This window comes from Leiobunum rupestre, chromosome 1 (genome assembly GCF_980474605.1).
Source record: "Leiobunum rupestre chromosome 1, qqLeiRupe1.1.hap1, whole genome shotgun sequence".
Lineage (NCBI taxonomy): Eukaryota > Metazoa > Arthropoda > Arachnida > Opiliones > Sclerosomatidae > Leiobunum > Leiobunum rupestre.
In genome coordinates, this window is record NC_143384.1 from 43,449,190 (window position 1) to 43,463,919 (window position 14,730).

The 14,730-nt window shown below is 38.0% G+C and overlaps 1 protein-coding gene across 1 annotated transcript; it reads right to left on the reverse strand.

Moving 5' to 3' along the window:
• Positions 1 to 6,064: 6,064 nt before the first annotated feature.
• LOC149963020 (organic cation transporter protein-like) lies at positions 6,065 to 14,519 on the reverse strand. Its single transcript, XM_090170433.1, has 10 exons — positions 14,184 to 14,519; positions 13,166 to 13,269; positions 12,940 to 13,094; positions 12,103 to 12,277; positions 11,176 to 11,323; positions 11,029 to 11,114; positions 10,753 to 10,964; positions 9,416 to 9,597; positions 9,218 to 9,348; positions 6,065 to 6,158 (listed from the first exon to the last, which is right to left on the reverse strand). Exons 1-10 carry the CDS (start codon positions 14,502 to 14,504, stop codon positions 6,083 to 6,085), a joined length of 1,590 nt encoding a protein of 529 aa, XP_090026559.1. The 5' UTR covers positions 14,505 to 14,519; the 3' UTR covers positions 6,065 to 6,082.
• Positions 14,520 to 14,730: the final 211 nt, after the last annotated feature.

The following is a 14,730-nucleotide window of genomic DNA, read 5'->3' on the forward strand; positions in this document are numbered from 1 at the left end:
TAGGGCCCCAAGTACCCAAAAAGACCCGCGAACTAAATACATACAGCGACAACGAAGGAGCAATCTCCTGATGAAATTGATGTACGATTTACCTTTCTATTGTCATAAGCATGAGCATAAGTTAATGATACCTCTAAGTAGACAAATGGCTATGCTGCCTATGGCGGATATGCTTGTCCAAATTGACCTATGTCTCTCCGTACTGCGTATCAAAGTAGCTTTAACATAGACTTGGAACTGCTGAAGCTGACGTTTCTTTAATCCCGTTTGGTGCAAGGCTAGCTTGAACTTCCCCAAAAGAGATAAATTTCGGTATTCCCTTAGAAAATTCGTTCCCCCCGCAGAGGCCAAAGAACTTTTTTTGCTATTGGTTTATTTCTCTCAGCCCAATGTAGTTTCATTCTCGACCGCACAGCGGCGCTGGGTCCGAGATATTTTTCAAAACTTTCATTTTCGCGGGAATCGGAGAGACAAGATTTGACATCACATTTTCTGGACAAAGATTCCACCTTGAAAGGGCTTATTTGTCTACTTAGAGGTATCATTAACTTATGGCATGAGGGATAGATAATGTCCACCTTATGTGTTCCAATGGCCCAACTTGCGAAAGCGACTACGAAGTGTTATAGCGGAGAATATCTCATATCGTTTGATGTACCACTTTCATATTTATTTTTTTGGGTGCGATAGCAGCTAATGCCCAATTTATGGACGAGGAAAATTGGTACGTTCTATTTAGATAGATCCAAACACGCGGATCTACTTCACAGTGGCGTAGCTATAAGGTAAGTGTTACCCAACGCGGAAATTTAGAGTGACAGTCACTCTTGCACATTGAGCTAGGTATGATTTTATTCTGTCGTCAGATGCTTCAAGGGCCAAGAGTGTCACCCCTCTTGGCGCTCTTTGAGGTTAACACCCAGGGCGCTCCCCCCCCCCGCACCCCGTAGCGACGCCACTGCTTCTTCGAAGGTCTCGAGCTACAAATCGCCCAGCAAATGGAATGTCACTCGTAGCGAGTAATGGAAATCGCGTTAAGGGCGTAGACAAGCGCTTCTAAAATACCGAGGTCGGAGCAGGAGCCGATATCGGCTCCGAGGATGTGTCGGAGCCGGAGCCGGATGCAAAATCCTAGAGCCAGCTCCAATTGCACTAATTGTTCTTTAAGCGCATGTATATATTAAGCTAACACTAATGTTTCGGTGAAAGAATACATTATTGTGTTTCAAAAGCTAATCAAAGCGTTAATATTATTTTATTTTATAAATTATATAGTACAAGAATAATAACAAAAAAACACACCCACACATACTTAGGGCAGGGAGTACAAAAATCACCGAGGGAGGCGCCCGGAGGGAAAGTGTTAAGTACTGAGGCCGCATTGCCTCTCTGCACCGCGATGGCGATCCGTTGCAAGAGGAAAGTCACCGACCGATGCTTGCCTGTGACCTCCTTGATCCGACGGCCTATCGAATGGATCAAGGCCAGACCATCCCGCCCGAAGGAGCCCAGGGTTTCAACCGCGACAGCAGTGAAGATGAACCGATTTTCCAAGCCCGCGTATTTGGAGTTTTAGCCAACACCCAGAGTCCGCAGAGCTGACCGAGAGTAGCCGAGCTTTGTCCCTCTCGTTTGAAGTATGGGCGGACAACCAAGTGATAGACTGCTCGACAAGAGGGGCCTCCCACGCGCGTTGATGACTTCGGAGATCCGGCGATGGCAAGGCCGCACCCGAAAGGAGTTCCCAATGTGATGAAGTGTCGGAAAAATCCAACCCGTTAGGGTCGATAGAGGCAGGCAGAATAGCGCGGACTAAGGCCTCCACGCTGGATACCGACGAGAGAAAGGCGGGGAGAGCGAGAGTAGAGGCGTGGCGAATACCCAGGCCTCCCCGAGACACGGGAAGCAACTACTGTAGCCAAGGTGCCTCGTCCACACAGAAAAAAAGGTGTTTAGATACTAAACACTTTCTTAAACACCAAAATGCAACAGAATATTTATCATGTTTAAAAACGATCATGTTTAGGCGATAGTGGTGTTCAGCTTTGCAAAATCATGCGTTTAGAAATTAAACGTGTTATTTGCTTCTCATATTTATCGTTAAAACGTGTTTTGATAGAATACGTTTAGAGATTAAACATATTAAATGCTTTTGGCGCTTACAATGAAAACACGTCTAAAGATTTGTAAGATTATAGTTTCTAAACATGTTCAAAGGTTCGGGTGTTGTGGTTTTAAACATGTGTTAATTTGCCGTATACGCCAATCTTTGAGTTGCTGTATATTTGAGTAGTTTAATTACGATCTAAAATAACATTAATATTAATTGGCTACGAATTAATGAAACCTACTGCCTATACTGTTGATTTCATTTCTTTAACTGCCTGATTATATTTTAGCGATATTAATTTAAATTATATTTGTGTTAATACGGCCTTAAATCACACCAAAAGTATAGTGCTACTTTTTAATTTTTAGTAGTTCATGTTCAAATATTGATTTATATACATTAGTGTTATTAAATTAGTCTTAATTACCAATCACTTAAAATTATGAGATGATATAAGAACCCTATTGTAGTTAACACTATTAATATAACGGTGATTAATGAACTTTATTTTTTTTAGAAAAAATAGAAAACGAAATTAAACGAAATATATAGACAACGCGAAATATACATTAAACTCGTAACGCAATATACACTTATTAAACATCAGTGTTTAGCATTATGTTTAAAAACCACGAAGTTTAATTTCTAAACATGACCTCTTACCAGCTGTTCCGGTTTGAAACACTACCGGAAAGATCTTGGAAGATTGTTTGAGAAACTCGTTTAATTAAAAAAGATGTGTTTAAGGAAACAACACCAACTCTTACCCATGTTTAGCTTTCAAACATGTTTAGATGTTAAAAACCCAAACACCTTTTTTTCTGTGCATGAGAGTGTTCGTAACTGTTTGCAGCGCCGAACGAAGGGTTTCATCGAACGACGTAAGGCCAGAAACATCACGCCAAACGGGGGCACTGCGGAGGAGATACGATAGCTTCGGGATAGCAATTGAGTTTTTCAACAGAAAAAAACCCTGATGGGCAGATATTTGCTAAAGATTGCCGACCATGGTATTCAAGGCCTTGGTTTTAGAGGACAAGCAAGTCGAGATAGCCTCGTCCGAGAGGGGAGCTCCTAAGAGGATGTATTCGGAGCGCGGTAAGAGTTTAACGCCAGAAGCCACCGCATGGAACATAGATTGGTAGTGTTGAAAGTCGAAGCCGCCGGAGTTTGGGAGTATTAACTCGCATTTGGAAGGGTTGAGCTCCAGGCCGATATCAGCGGAAAGTTCTTGGAGAAGTCGCAGGTCGTCGAGGACGGAACGTGGACTGCCGCCCAGCGTTGCATTATCGAGGTACCAGATGTTAAGCTCAGATGCCACTCTACGCACAAGGAGGCAAAAGAGCGCTGGACCCAATGGGTCGTCCTGCTGAACACCCCGTTCGGATGACAGGATTAATTCGCTGTAGGTGAGATGTGATTGCGCCCTATAGCATTGGCTTAAAAACCAATAGAGGTCGGGGGTATCCTTGCGGTCGCATTCAAGGAGACGGTCTCGTCGGATCATATTGAAAGCGTTTAAGAAATCGACTTTCAGTAAAACAGTGGGAGCCTGATGAGGGTGGTTAACGTAGCGCCAGGTGGCGTTAAATAAACTTCACAATATCATCATTCATCAATACTTATAAAAGTATGTTATTTTATTTTTACACAAGATAGATAACAAAGTTACCAGTGGAGTGTACCACTGCTACTGCTAGGACTCCTAAATTCATAAGAAACAAGTTCGCCAAGAAGGCGATAATATTATTTAATTGCTCGGCTATCAATGGAACCGTTATATATCAACTATAGTGCTCGAAATTGTTAATTCATTATCCACAAATTTTCCGATTTATTTAAAAAACGTTGGTAAAAAGAATATCATTTTAACTTATTTAATTATGTTTTTTACGCAACCAACCATTTATTTGAATAAAAGTGGAATTTATTTAAATAATTGTTTGTTTTATTTAAATAATAGGCTTATTCACTTTCGATTATTTAAACATTTTACAATTTGTATTCAACTATTGGTTATTTAAATAAATATTATTTAAATATCGCCGAGCTTATTTTATTCATGGATAAAAATTAATCGAAATCCGAGCACTAATCAAGTAGAGATCGGCATTATAATATACAAAAGAGAGCCCCAACCTAACCTAGGGCATTGGCGATCTTTGAAGCCCAGACCCCCCCGACCTATGATATCAAGTTTAACAGTGTTAAATTGGTTTCTTTAAAATTTAATTTAACAAGACTCTAAAGTACAAACATTTTTACTGTAGAGTGTTTTTAAATTAAAGCCCGCGACCTTCTGAATGCCAGAAGCCCACGCTGTGTAATCCCCACGCCCAAGCCGCGAATAGAACGGCCTCCGATAAGTGTCACACTTATTTGTTACTTCAGGTCATACGTTGTAAGAATCGCGTATTACTCCGATAAGTGTCACTATTATTTGTTACTTTTGGTCATATTAAATCGGCTTCCGATAAGTGTCACACTTACTTACTTATTTGTTACTTCGTGTCACACTTATTTGTTACTTCAGGCCATACGTTGTAAGCATCGCGTATTACTCCGATAAGTGTCATGAAACGGATTCAAGAGATAAAGTTTGAAAAGTAAAAGTTAGTGACGCTATCGCCATCTATGTTTAATGATATTACGTTACTTAAAAAATATTCTAATAACCTAAAAAATATGCTAATAACTTTTAAACCAAGAGCTTTTATATTTAAGTGATATTTAAGTTAAGTAATAAACATGACAGCGATTTCACAACCGCAGCGCCGCTTCGGGGGTGTTAGCGGATAATTTTTAAAAGCTCCGGCCTTCACCGGAACTGGAGCCGATAGGGTTTAAGTCGGAGCCGGAACCACGCGGAGCACTACTTTAAGCCATTGTCGACATGGATGAACAGAAAAGGTTAGCGGCTCGTTCCAAATGGCGAATTTTTTTATTTGAACAATATTTATCCAAAAGAATAAGACAGTAAAATTACCTTAGTTACACAACACATTCAACGTAAAATATCCATTGTTTATATGAATAAAAAATAGACATTGTTTATAACTATATAAAAATACTCGTTTCCAACTTCACTATTTCAAAGGATATGTTTAGCGAAAAATGTTTGGTCATGAACAGAAGTGATAAGAATAAAAAATCTTGCTTATATTTTACTAATAAGATAAGCGAATTCAAGTTTTATCCAAATGAATAATATTTTAAAATAAAAATTAGCTTTATCTATTTAACGAAATGTCGATATTTTGTTTAGTTCGTCTTATGAATAATTGCAATTTATTCATTTCTACAACTCTATCCTTAAAGAAATTCTCCAAAAAACTATAAATATTTTAGGATAATGGATATTCGATTCCGAGCCCTTGGCTTCAAGCTTCTTTGGCTTCCTCAACCTCTCAACATCCCCCTCCTACTTGTGATGCATGGACCCCTGCTTGGCTGACTGTCGAAATGGGCATCATTAAAGCGATGTCTCCAAAATCTATAGACTAACGTTTAGCAACAATTAAAATAATAAATTAATCTAGAGAGGGATTTGACACATTCCTATTTTTGTTATTTTTATATTTTAATAACTATTTTTCTGTACTAAATTGAAAAATTATAAGAATAATTCTTTAATAAAATGCGCTCTTCATTTTTCTTCTCAAGATTAAACAGCTATCTAGCGATTGAAATTGGTACTTATGACGGTAGTTTTTTAAAACCGTCTTACATATTGTTAGTAAAAAACGATTATTGTACATGTTAAATTGCTATATAGCCGTGGATAATATCCATGGATAGACGGTTAATCGTAATTTTTGTGGTTAATCAAAACTTTAGCGGTTAATTTATCTGTTTCGTCAAGCTCTACACAACACTGTAAAATTAAGCTTTAAAAATAAAACAAAAATGTGTTTTTAAAATTCTTAAGTTTTAAGGAATAAAGAATGGTCTTGATATTACATAAACCGGAAGTTAATTAATCAGTGCATCTCTGGGTGGAATTTCTGTTAGTTTAACTTCCGCTGAGTCATCTGCATTAGTCGCCAGTCTTAAAGTGTAAAAAAAAAATTTCGGGGTTAATTTTAAAAACATCTTTATGCAATGGACACTTCAATTAAACATTATCTTTTTAGCTTAATCAACTTCGAAGCGAAATTTGTATCACTCGATCAAATGTTTTCGTTTGCTGGGCTACAAGTTTGGCCTGGTTTACTTAAGAAGCCAACGACTCAAGTCGAATTAAATCTAAAAGGACAGACGTCGACTTTAGAGACGGCATTTGGTATGTTCCAAGCTGAGACTCGCGCCTAGTGCAAAAAAAACGGCGACATACAACCGAGTGTCACTATCAATATTATTAAGACACACCCCAAAGATTAAATCACATTAAACTATTATAAATTTGATCTCATCGCGATTTAATCACGATTAAATATTAGATCTTGATAGAAACTATTTAATTTAAAATTCAATATCTAAATCGTTAAAATTTTACAATTGTTATAGAACTTATTCATTTGTGACTAAACTGATGTAGTCATGACTAAAATGAATAAACCATAATTAAAAAATAAAATCATTGAATAATTAAATCGAGAATGGAATTCAAAAGACTTAAATAAAAATAAAAACCTTCGTTAAAAATTCACAATTTTACTTAAATATTTAACTATAGCCAGTATAGTATGACTTATCAGACTAGTCAGACCCTTAAACGAAGTTAAGTTAGCGAAAGTGAAACCTTTTCTATTTAAAAACAATCACACATTAAACGGAAAAAATTTATAACTAGTATTACAGAAAGACTTAATATTAATCAGCCCAAAAAACAAATTAATCAGCCCAAAAAAAACAATGAATTTGAAAAACAATTAGTACACCCAAATAAATGATACGTCTGACCACACTAAAGAAATTAAACTTACCAAATAAAAAGTAAAAGCAAAAATTTTATTTCATTGTAATAACAGTGCTTTAATTGCATTAGCTGGTCGACCCCTCTTCCGCTTTTGTCCAATAGGTATATTTTTGGCCTCAATTGGAACGTCTAAGAATTTGTTCACGTATGCTACAGCTACGATATGTTTACATATAAATTCTTTCAGATATACGACACAAGTACAAGAAGCTTCTTTTTACCTCTCCGAGGGGACAAAGTCCCCTAGGAGGGGTTATACAACGACCGTGTCTGTCTGTGGGTGTGTCTGTCTGTCAGGACTGCGAACGCGTTCGCATTTTCGGTGCAAAGTGTAATCACTGCGTACGCAGTTTCTCAAAGGGTTGGCAAAACCACCGTGTGACGGTGAGCGTTAACGGATGCATTTGCGGTTTGGTTTGGATGGTGTTTTTTCGCTCACCGTCGTGACGGTTTGGTGTATTACGGTTTTTGTAATGTTTATGCGTAGGTTGTGAGTGTTGAATTTGTTGTGTTTGTGTTCTGATGGATGTGCATGTTGAGTCTGTTGTGTTTATATGGGCGTTTTCTCTCCAACTTCTTCTTAATGACTTTGGGACGGACCGAGTGCTGAGTGTAATGCTACCTCTCAACGTCCAATGGCAGGGTTTCCACCAGTTGTACACGGTATTCGTCTTAGTATCAATTTGCGATCGCATCGGGCGGGATTTGAAAGGCGGACGTTCTACCACAGAACCACCGACACTTGTTACGCCTTATTGAAAATTAGACCTTCAGCTTTATCGGAAGCGTATTTAATAGAGTACGAAATTTTGGTTTAATTGAAATAGAATTGAAATTGAAATTATTGCATCGAAGAAATTCTAATTTAGCGTTTCTCTATTGATTAAAAACAAATGCGCCACCCAGGTTTCGAACCCAGACCATTCGGCTTGGCAGTCGAGCGCTCTACCACAGAACCACCGATAGCTGCTTAGATTCACTGAAATTAAGACAGGCATCGTAAGCATAATAGGTAATAAAGTCTTTTTTTATTAATGAATTTATGAAGGCCTAATCTGGTATTTTTTAAAGGTTAAATCTTGTTTTAGCGCAGTCAGCCGAGATTAGAGGGTTAAAGGGTAGACCCTGTGGGTGGTCCACTTTCTTAACGACCTATATATAGTTCTGTTAATTCAAAGGAGATAATTTAACGTTAATTGCTTTAAAAGCTGGCGGTTAGTCAAGTGGCTCTCTGTGCTTTGTTGATGGTAAGGTTTTTGCTTCTTGTAAATACATTTGGTGTGGATATTTGGATATCTACGATTTCTAACGCAGTCAATGATTTCTTGGGTGTGCGAGTCATTATATGATATTGGAAATTGGACGGCATTGGTCTTTTTCATGTGGTATGCGTCACAACGTCAACAGGAAGTGAACGAGTCGTCCACTACCAGATATCTACGGTATCTTCATCAAGGGCGAGTGTTGAAATAAAATGAGCGTTAAAGATGCGGCAAGTATTTCGTAAGCGAGTAATTCCAAAAAGCCTCTGTAGATATTTCATTAAAATTTGCTTCGTATTATATTTAACTGATAAACTTCTTCTGTAAAAGGGTTTAATTCAATTGTGCATTGTTATAGTACGTCTAACTTACTGTTGTAACTACTTAACTTATGATATTCTGAATAAATTAAAATTGGTCGTTTCGTCTCAATTATTTTAATTATAATTAAAATTTTATACCGGGCGGGATAGAAATGGGTTAATATTTTTAACAAATAACTCTAAATTGCGGAGATATATCTTTAAGGGTTATCTCGAGAAATTAATACCACTAGGGACAATTCTTCCGAGGAGAGGTATATTTTGGCTTGCCAACTTGTTATTTTTTATGGTCATCGTAAATATTTGTTTGGCTACTTTCATTGTTTTTTAATGTCACTGCTTTTTTTTGGGCAATCTAATTTGGTTTTTGGGCGACTTAAATGTAAGCCTTACAGAAATGTTGTTAAGCCTAACGGATATTTTTGCTTCGACGCTCTTCGTTTGGCATTTTATCTCTAGTGAAAACTAGTTTTTATTTATTTCACCGCATTAGGCCTAAGCGGCAAGGCCCGTACATAGGGTAATTTGCACGTCCTGGCTCTGTGTATTAATACTTCATAGAAAATTGTGGAAACCGTTTTATTAATATGTTTATTAAGCTTACTTTTCGAAGTCAACGACCGTATCGGGCAAATGCTTGTTCTGAGTTTCGGGTAACAGCAGAAAAACCGCTCCCGTCAGCAGAGAAAGAACACCGTACAAGATAACCGGAATTGATGCACCGTAGAACCTTCCCTGCAATGAGCCCAATTGTACATATGCAGTTTGCCAATTTCAAAATTATGGTGCTTGAATAATTTACCAAGACGTCGGCGAAGGGACTGAGAATTGAACCAATTCGGCCAGCGGTCATGGCCCCGCTGACCCCAACTGCCCTCACGTTCGTTGGGAACAATTCGTTACTGAACACGTACAGTAAGACATAGGCCAACGAGTTAGTCATCCTCCCGATCATAATCAGAGTTAATTTTAACCAGGGAGTATCTATAAATGAGCTCTTCGTTAGATATTTATATTTCAACAATCGAACCGTGTAGTTCTCTTTTTCAGTGTGAACGGGAATTGTTTCCAATTCTAATATGAATACGAAATTATAAATCATTACGCTTTGGACCCTCTGGGGCTAGGATGGAAAGTGTCTTTCAGTGTTTAACTTAATCACTTAAGCCTTTCAGGGAATTGTCAATGCTCTTAAGTAGTTCTTCAGGAGAATTTTTCTCTACGTGAAAACTCGCTAAAAAGTGTCAAATGATAATTCGTTCTTCTCCAAATGGCAATTAAAGGGGAGCGTTCTCAAAATGGCAATTAAAGGGGAGCGTTCTCAAAATGGCAATTAAAGGGGAGCGTTCTCAAAATGGCAATTAAAGGGGAGCGTTCTCAAAATGGCAATTAAAGGGGAGCGTTCAAACCAAGTGCGAGTGCTCGAATTTGTTCTCAATGTTCGCAAGAGAGCTCGTTTGAAGGGAACGCGTATAACGTTCTGTAAGGACTATCAAAAATCTGAGAGGTGAGAATTATCTTTGAACTTTGACGAGCTCCTGGAGAGAGTCGCTTGTTATTGACTAGATCCAGAAAAGTTTTCTGCCTTTGTATATTTTAATTAGCAAAGACAATAACTGCACTACTACAAATTCATTGTAAAGTCATAATTTGCTGTTACGAACTTTCCCGTTTTTCTTTCAAAATAATATTACTAAATAAATTTTGCACGAAGCCTTGTCAATAAGCGACTTTCCATAATATGAAACATATCCGCATTTAAACGAAAAAGCAGACGACGATGGTACTTTGACTTCATACTACGGAATGATCACGGTAACCTATGATGTTAGCTTAGGCTTCCCTTTGTTGTGACTCACTTATTTATGTTATTTTAAAAGTTTCAAAACGTTGCTCACAAAAGCAATTTTTAAACGGCGCCGCCTAACCAACGTTAATTAAAGGATTTCCGCGACTGAGGATAAACTTCCTAATGCAGTTCAGAGTAGAAATCAAAAATGATTTTTCCGTAAATACCAAAAACAAAACTATCAAAGCTGCTATATTTTATTTCAAGAGTATAGCGCGTTCACGCTGAACTGAGTTGACTCACTTATGAAGTTTAATCTGTGAATTGAAAAAGAAATTGTTTAAACTCACCCCCGACTAGCAAGACGGCTAAGAAAATGATGCCAGTCACGACAAAACTGACCAATAGCCCTTTTCGTCTCGTGAAGTACTTGACCACCAAAATGTACAAGACCACGGCGGGTAGGTCCACCATACCAGTCAGAAAAAGATTAAGGTACAATGAACCACCCATCAGGCCTATGCTCAATTTGAAGCCGTGGTTGATGAATACGGTCGCTATGCTGTAAATGTAAGAGTGAATTGACTGAGTTAAAAAAAATTATTTTTATTACTCTAAAATCGTACAAGGTGATGTAAAGTATGGCCGCTACTTTGCGCATGTGCCTGTTTCTTAACAAGTCGATGAATGAAGCCTGGTCGGATCTCGTGTCCTGTAATTGAAAGCTTAATATCTGAAACCTCGAACCTAATTATGGACAAGGTTCCTCGTACCATTTCAATTTTCTGTTTGAGTTTGTTCATGACTTCGTCGATGTTCTTAATTTCTTTCCCGTTCATTTTGATTTGTTCCAGGAGTTGTTTCTCGGCTCTGTCGTACTGTTTGGTTGCAAGGAGCCACCTTGTCGATTCCGGTATTGCCCTGGAAAAGTTTTTCGGTGAATATTTTCATCGAGGTTAGCTGATATCAAATATCACAGGAGGCTCCTAAATTAACGGCATTAAATTGACGTCAACCCTAAAATAGTGATTTTGACCTGCAAAATGTTCTTCTCGAAAATATACCTAAAACATATCTCAAAAATCTAAATTTTAACAATGGTAATCTCGACCTTCAATATAGAAATCTTTATTATTATAAAATAAGATACGCCTGGGATATGGGTTTACTGTTATTTGAATTTTAGTGGACGTAGGATGTTAAAAATTACATTACTAATGGATATCGATAATTTATTTCTTGGCATTATACGCAATTTTTTCAAACAAATATAAAGCTACAATATTGGTTTAGGACAGGTAATCGATAAAATAAGGCTATGTTGGGCTATGATTTACGGTATATGTTTGAAATATATATATTAAATGAACCTTAATATCATTTCGGTTTAATTTCGATTGAAATACCGATTCTGATTTAATTTGGATGGAAATGTCGATCCTGGTTTAATTTTGATTGAAATATCGATTTTGATTGAAATATCGATTCGGTTTTATTCCGATTGAAATATCTATTCTGGTTGAAATTCAATTGGAATATCGATTTTGATTTAAACTTAATTGAAATGTCGATTTTGGTCTAATTTTCATGAAAATTTTAGGACGAAAAATCGGAGAAAATATCCTAATTCAAATGTGTCCCAAAATAATTTCCGTTAAACAGGAAAGCGGTGAATCGCAATTTAAAGCAGAGTGTCTCACCAGTACAGCAGTAGCAGGAAGGGTAGTTGGAAAGGCAAGGATGAGACCAGCATGATCGCTTTCCATTCGTGAATCAGCCAGCCTATCAAGGCGCCAACCATGATGCCAATGCCCCACACGGCGGTGAAGCTGTACACGATGTAATCTCGGTACTCCGGACCAACTGACTCCACAACTACGAGAAATAAGGCTCTCATCAAAGCGAATAACACTTTCTGGCAAAGACCATACCAATTGAAATATCGCCACCTCGATCGACAACTTATTTAAAGTGAAAATTATCAGAAATAAATTTATTCAGGTAATGATGAGTGTAAACTACGAAACCCTTACAATGAAACCCTTTCAGCTAGTTCTATGCGTTTTTAATAGGAGTTTAAGCGTCCGGGACCTAAACTCGCTTTAATGCATAGCTGAAAGATTCCTTTACTAACTTGAAATTTAAATCAGAGGTGGTTTGTCTCAGTTGAAAAAGACGCGATTAAACGTAGCAACGGTGCCCATCTTTATTGGATCTCTCGTGATTGCTAAGCCTGGTTTTAAAGTGTTTCGGTTCTTCAAAATTCGGTCAGGTCAAGGTGAGGTAGACTAATTTTAATGTTAAGCTAAGGTGAGACTTGATTAAGGTTAGTTAAAGGTTGGATTAGGTTAAGTTAAAGTTAGGAAACGCTAAGAATAAGGTTTGGTTAAGTTAGGTCGAGTTTGGGTTAGAGTAAATTGGGCTAAAATCATATATGGTCATATCGTTTGTCTGTTGTTTGGAAAATTACTTTACAGGAAACTTTGCTAAGTTTAATCGCACAAACTGTAATTTGATGATACATGTATGTGACATACACGAAGCCATGAATGCGTTTTGAATAAGTCCGAACCCAATTCCGATGAGGAATCTGAGGACGAGGAACATGGGCATGTTGGCGGAGAAGGCGAGGATGAAGGACGCCAAGGTCATCACTGCTTGACCCGCCATGATGAGCGGCTTACGGCCAAATCTATTAATTACGAAAAAATAATTGAGCTGAGCTATATTAATAGGAAGGTTGAATAATATTGAGAGGTTTACTTGTCGGCTAATTGTCCCGCCGGAATATACGAGGCAAAGCTTCCCAAAGAGGAGATCATGTAGCCGAAGGATATCAACCATTCTCGGGAGCACACCAAATCCCACTATCACCCAGGCGAATAAGAGACAAAGTGCAAATTTCAGACAGCAATGCAAATAAACGCTCAACTTTATAGTAATGAACCCCAAAATAACAAAACTGTAGGAAGTTATACTACCCCCGTTTTGACGGCAAGTGTAGGCTATACATGACGTTTTTACGCTTTATACAATTCCTGTTGAAGCCAATAGATTTTCTTTCGCGTATAAGACAAAGTGTGAATGGCAGCAAAGCTGTTTTTCAATACGCTGTATATGGCTCTAGTGACAGCAAAATAAAAATAATTTCCTTCTTTAGTTTTTATTTTTATAAAGTAACTTGGCTTTCTTATTTCATTTAGTTTCACAAGTCTACGCGCGCGCAGCTTGGATATTGAATTGTGAACCATCCTCTTCAACAGCCTTTTAGCGCCCTTTAGGGACCAATTTGGTACCCTTTCCAATTTTAATTGAGTATATTTGACACCTGTTCCACCCCGTTTCTACGCCACTGTACATGTTCACGAGACATGCAAAAGTGTTCAAACGAATTAACGATTTCACAGGCTCTGTATTGTGACGCAAAAGCAAACAGTTTATATTTTTAAATGTAATTAATTTTCATTTATAGAAACATCAAATTAGTATTTTTAAATCACTTTTGTTTAAATAACTATTTTGACCCAAGTGGAGACAGTATTACAAATTAGCAGAAGGCTTTGTAGGGACATTCCAAAATCATATTCCACAATCACTTCTAGCTGATGCAGAATGGAGGATATAGTGATAGGTTATGCGAAAGCGGCTGCACCCACGTTTTGCGCAGTGTGAGAGCAAAATATGGCGAACTTTCGCTTGAAACCGACAATAATTCATTATCACACTATGTAATAATCACTGTGAAATTAATCTCCTAGTGTAAAATTATCCGAATACGTACCTCTTGCGTAATGGTGGTCCTGGTAGTGTTCTCGTACACGAAGCTGTCGCAGGTGACAGTATCATTCAAGCCCAAGAGTTGTCCAGTCGCCGTCCGTTCCCCGGGGTAAGCTGGCCTGTCGCACTTTGCATCCAACGAATCAGTCCCATTCGCACTGGAGTCGAAGTACATTCCTCCGGTATCGCAGCCGAATTTAACTTTCATGTTGACGTACTGGTAATTGGTCATGAGGAAACTCCAACATATTGGTCTGATGAGCAAAGCAACGAAGATTCGCTTCTGGAACTTTCCGAATCTGCCCGTGACGTCCGTTATATCCATGGTTCTCTCTCGCACTGGAGCCTCAACGGACCTCTAGTAACGTTTGCAATTTACAACTAAGCGAGGCGCGTTCACGATGACAAATACGTACGCATTGTCTGACGATAAATTGTTAATGTAAGTGTTGATTTCTTACGAGGTCATTGTAATTTTCTATGGACAAAGAAATCCGTAGAGGGATTGCTCTATAAAGGAACGAAAGAAACTAGGGGGCATCCATAAATTT

Coding starts and splice junctions, on each gene's coding strand:
- LOC149963020 (XM_090170433.1), bottom strand. CDS start 14,504: ATGGATATAACGGACGTCACGGGCAGATTCGGAAAGTTCCAGAAGCGA. Junction 10,965..11,028: donor GCCATACTTTACATCACCTT/GTACGATTTTAG, acceptor TTACATTTACAG/CATAGCGACCGTATTCATCA. Junction 9,598..10,752: donor AGCCGTCTTGCTAGTCGGGG/GTGAGTTTAAAC, acceptor GCTCATTTATAG/ATACTCCCTGGTTAAAATTA.